This window comes from Arachis stenosperma, chromosome 4, assembly GCF_014773155.1.
Source record: "Arachis stenosperma cultivar V10309 chromosome 4, arast.V10309.gnm1.PFL2, whole genome shotgun sequence".
In the NCBI taxonomy this organism is placed as follows: domain Eukaryota; kingdom Viridiplantae; phylum Streptophyta; class Magnoliopsida; order Fabales; family Fabaceae; genus Arachis; species Arachis stenosperma.
The window spans coordinates 135,041,882-135,045,055 of record NC_080380.1 but is presented as its reverse complement, the minus strand read 5'-3'; the positions used below and the strand labels follow the sequence as shown (position 1 = coordinate 135,045,055).

General features: G+C 31.3%; 1 protein-coding gene across 1 annotated transcript; it reads right to left on the bottom strand.

Moving 5' to 3' along the window:
• Positions 1 to 2,329, bottom strand: LOC130974135 ((+)-neomenthol dehydrogenase-like). Its single transcript, XM_057898887.1, has 5 exons — positions 2,214 to 2,329; positions 1,860 to 2,109; positions 1,069 to 1,110; positions 805 to 978; positions 1 to 466 (listed from the first exon to the last, which is right to left on the bottom strand). The coding sequence occupies exons 1-5, from the start codon at positions 2,231 to 2,233 to the stop codon at positions 89 to 91; spliced, it is 864 nt and encodes a 287-aa protein (XP_057754870.1). The 5' UTR covers positions 2,234 to 2,329; the 3' UTR covers positions 1 to 88.
• Between the last annotated feature and the right edge of the window lie 845 nt (positions 2,330 to 3,174).

Below are 3,174 nucleotides of genomic sequence, written 5' to 3'. Positions count from 1 at the left end.
AAAATAATAAATCAACCACATGATACTTTAAACTTGGTAAATTGAATCCTGAATGATCAAATTATCTCCATTTTATAAATAAAATGATTCAAAAACTTGACAACTCTTTTCTAATAAAGAAAAGGCCAGAAGGTGAGCCATCAGGTAGAAGTGCTAATCTCACAACACTTGCAGCACCTTCAGCAGCAGAAAGAGTACCAGTGTTTCTGGTTATGTCTGTTTTGCAAGGACCAGGGCACACACAATTAATGCACAAGTTCTGGTGCTTCTTTGCCATGAATCTTGTATAAGAATTCATTGCTGTTCTTGAGACCCTATAGGCACTCATGTTAATTGGCCAGCCTTTGATTTCTAGTGTGCCTTCTTTGAAGTCTTTGAGGAACTCCTTGAGCACCTCATCTATTTTCTCTTCTCTAAGGTTTTCAGCATCACCAAGCACCTCTTTAGCCCATTTGTTTGGTATGTTCTGTCATGCAACATAAAACAATTTTGCCAATTTTGAGAATGTGATGTAGATACTGAAATAATGAAAGAGTAGTATTAGGTAACTAACTTTTTTCAGCATCAATCATACAACTTTTTTTTTAATTATTTTGTTTAATCTTAAGACCTTAAATCATAAACCTTTAACCCTAAATTCTAAATTATAAACCTAAATACTAAAGTTGGTTAATGCTGGCTAACTAAAAGTTAGTATATAATGCAGTAAGTTCAAGCTGATGCATAATTGCATTTTCCAATAGGCAACATCATGTTAAAAAGAATAAAAATTCAAAGAGATTTGATGATCTTGAATTATTGTACCTTTAACAACCCTGCTTCAGAGGAAACATTAACAACCCTTGGTGAATTTGATAACTGAAGTAGTGGAAGAAATGTCTCAGTTGTTTTCTTGGCACCATAGTAGTTTGTCAATATACACTTTTCAGCCATCTCATAAGTTTGTGTTAGTTCCTCCCATTTAAATGTTGGTTCATCCTGCATCCATGTTATAAGAATCTCAGATCATTTCGAGAGGATCACGAGTCGCATCTCACAAGGAAAAAAGTAGATAAATTATTCACTGACCTTTTCATATGGATTGACACCACTGATTCCTGCATTATTCACCTGCAAAAGAATATGGAGCAAATAGATTTATTCAACAGAAACTTAGAGGACCAGTAGTTTTTAGTAATTTTGGTCATCATTTGGCCAACACAAATACTAAATTGTCTCCAACAAATAAATTTTATAAATTTATGTGTATAAATTCTAAAAAATATAGGCGCAAATAAATTCTTGTAAATATAAATAAAAATTATATGTTTTTTTGAGCAAACATACTGACAAAGTACTAACCCAAAATGATAATATTTGCTGGTCATGTACTATTTTTTAGACTGGGAGTTTGCTTGACAGGTGTGGTGTCGATGGCTATTTGACTTTGGGAAATTGTGGTCTATTCCGGGCTCATTAAAGGAACATTTTAAGAGCTGGACAGGTGGTGCTAGCAGGAAAGAAGACCGTAACAAGTGGCTCGTATTTTTTTCTCGGTTATTTGAAACATTTGGCTAGAGAGGAACCGGCGAATCTTCAATAACATGGAAGGAGGTGCAGAGGAGGTGTTCCATAAATCTGTAATATGTTATAGAGAATGGTGTAGTTTGTTGTTGATGGCAATGCCGAGATAACACTAGGGACAAGTTTCTGTTCTTTGTCTTTGCAGGTTTCTTGTGGGTTAGCTACTATTCGCTCCAGTGTTGAGCTTCCTTGTTAAAAAAAAAACTAACAAAAAAGGCTTTTCTAAGTATCATTTTATTTTTCATTTTGTATTAGCCCTAAATCATAAACCCTAAACTGCAACCACTGCTGCTTACCAGGATATCAAGTCTCGGGAACTGTGTCTTAACAAACTCCGCTAATGATGCAATGCTAGCATGGTCAGTGACATCAAGTTGGTGAAGAACCACAAGCTTATCAGAGACACCACACTCTTTGAGCTTCTCAATGGCTTCAATACCCTTACTCTCATCTCTTGCAGTGAGCACCACCTTGATTCCATTTGAGGCCAACTCTTTAACTGTCTCAAATCCTATCCCCTTGTTTGACCCTGTAACAACAGCATATCTAACAGCACAAAGCCACAAACAATCACACACTACGCTGATATACACAAGAAAAGGAAATTTCGAATATTTGCATGAAAAAGTCCAAAGCCATGCTGCAGTTACCTTAGATTTGCCTCTGCCATAGATGCAGAAACAGAGTCAAAAGAGTGAAGGGGTTTTGGGTAGGCGTAGTTTTATCAAAATAATTGGCATCATTATCATATTATTAATAGTAAGACAGGTGCAGGATTGGAAACCATAGAAAGTTTTTAAACAATAATTACTATTTTTTCTCTGTACTTTTTCAAAATTTTATGAAAAGAATAATAATAGTGAAGCTAGATAGAAAATTACATAAGAAACAAAAAATACCAAAAAGCTTTTATATATGTAAATGCAAGAAAAAAAGTTATAATAAACATATAAATTTTTGAAAAAATAATATAAAAAAGACATTTTTTTATGATAAACATATAAATTCTTTAAGATAAACACACTTTTAAGAAAAATATAAAAAGCAAATATAAAAGGTTTTTTTATGATAATGATATAAACACATAAATTTTTTTAAGATAAACACACAAATTTAAAAAATATATATATAAGAAGCAAACACATAAATAATGTTACAATGATCACATAAATTTTATAATGTAAATCGAAGTTTTTGAAGATAAACAATAAAATTTTTAAGAGAAATACAAGAAGAAAACATAGAAAATTTTTAACTAAAAAGTAAAAACTGAAATTTTTTTTATAAATACAAAAATTTTTAAAAGGGAATATAAAAAGAAAATATATAACTTTTTTTTACCTAAATACATAGAATTTTGAAGATAAACGTATGAATTTTGTAAAAAGAAAAAACAAAAGAAAGTACAGATTTTTTAAAAATAAAACACATAAAACTTTTTATCTAAATGCAGGAATTTCGTTCTTTCTTTTAGCTGAATACTTCACGCATCTTCATCGTTTATCATAAATAATCTTCATTTTCTTCTTTCAATGTCTCCGATATAATGAGATTGTACATATTTAGTTGATTTATTCTCAATTTAATCATCCAAAAATTAGTAGAACATGT

Bases quoted from the DNA above. Each gene is read 5' to 3' on its own strand.
- LOC130974135 (XM_057898887.1), bottom strand. From the start codon at position 2,233: ATGGCAGAGGCAAATCTAAG. The intron at 2,110-2,213 runs GTAACTGCAGCA...TTGTGCTGTTAG, and splicing joins ATGGCAGAGGCAAATCTAAG to ATATGCTGTTGTTACAGGGT. The intron at 467-804 runs GTACAATAATTC...GTTGCATGACAG, and splicing joins CTGAAGCAGGGTTGTTAAAG to AACATACCAAACAAATGGGC.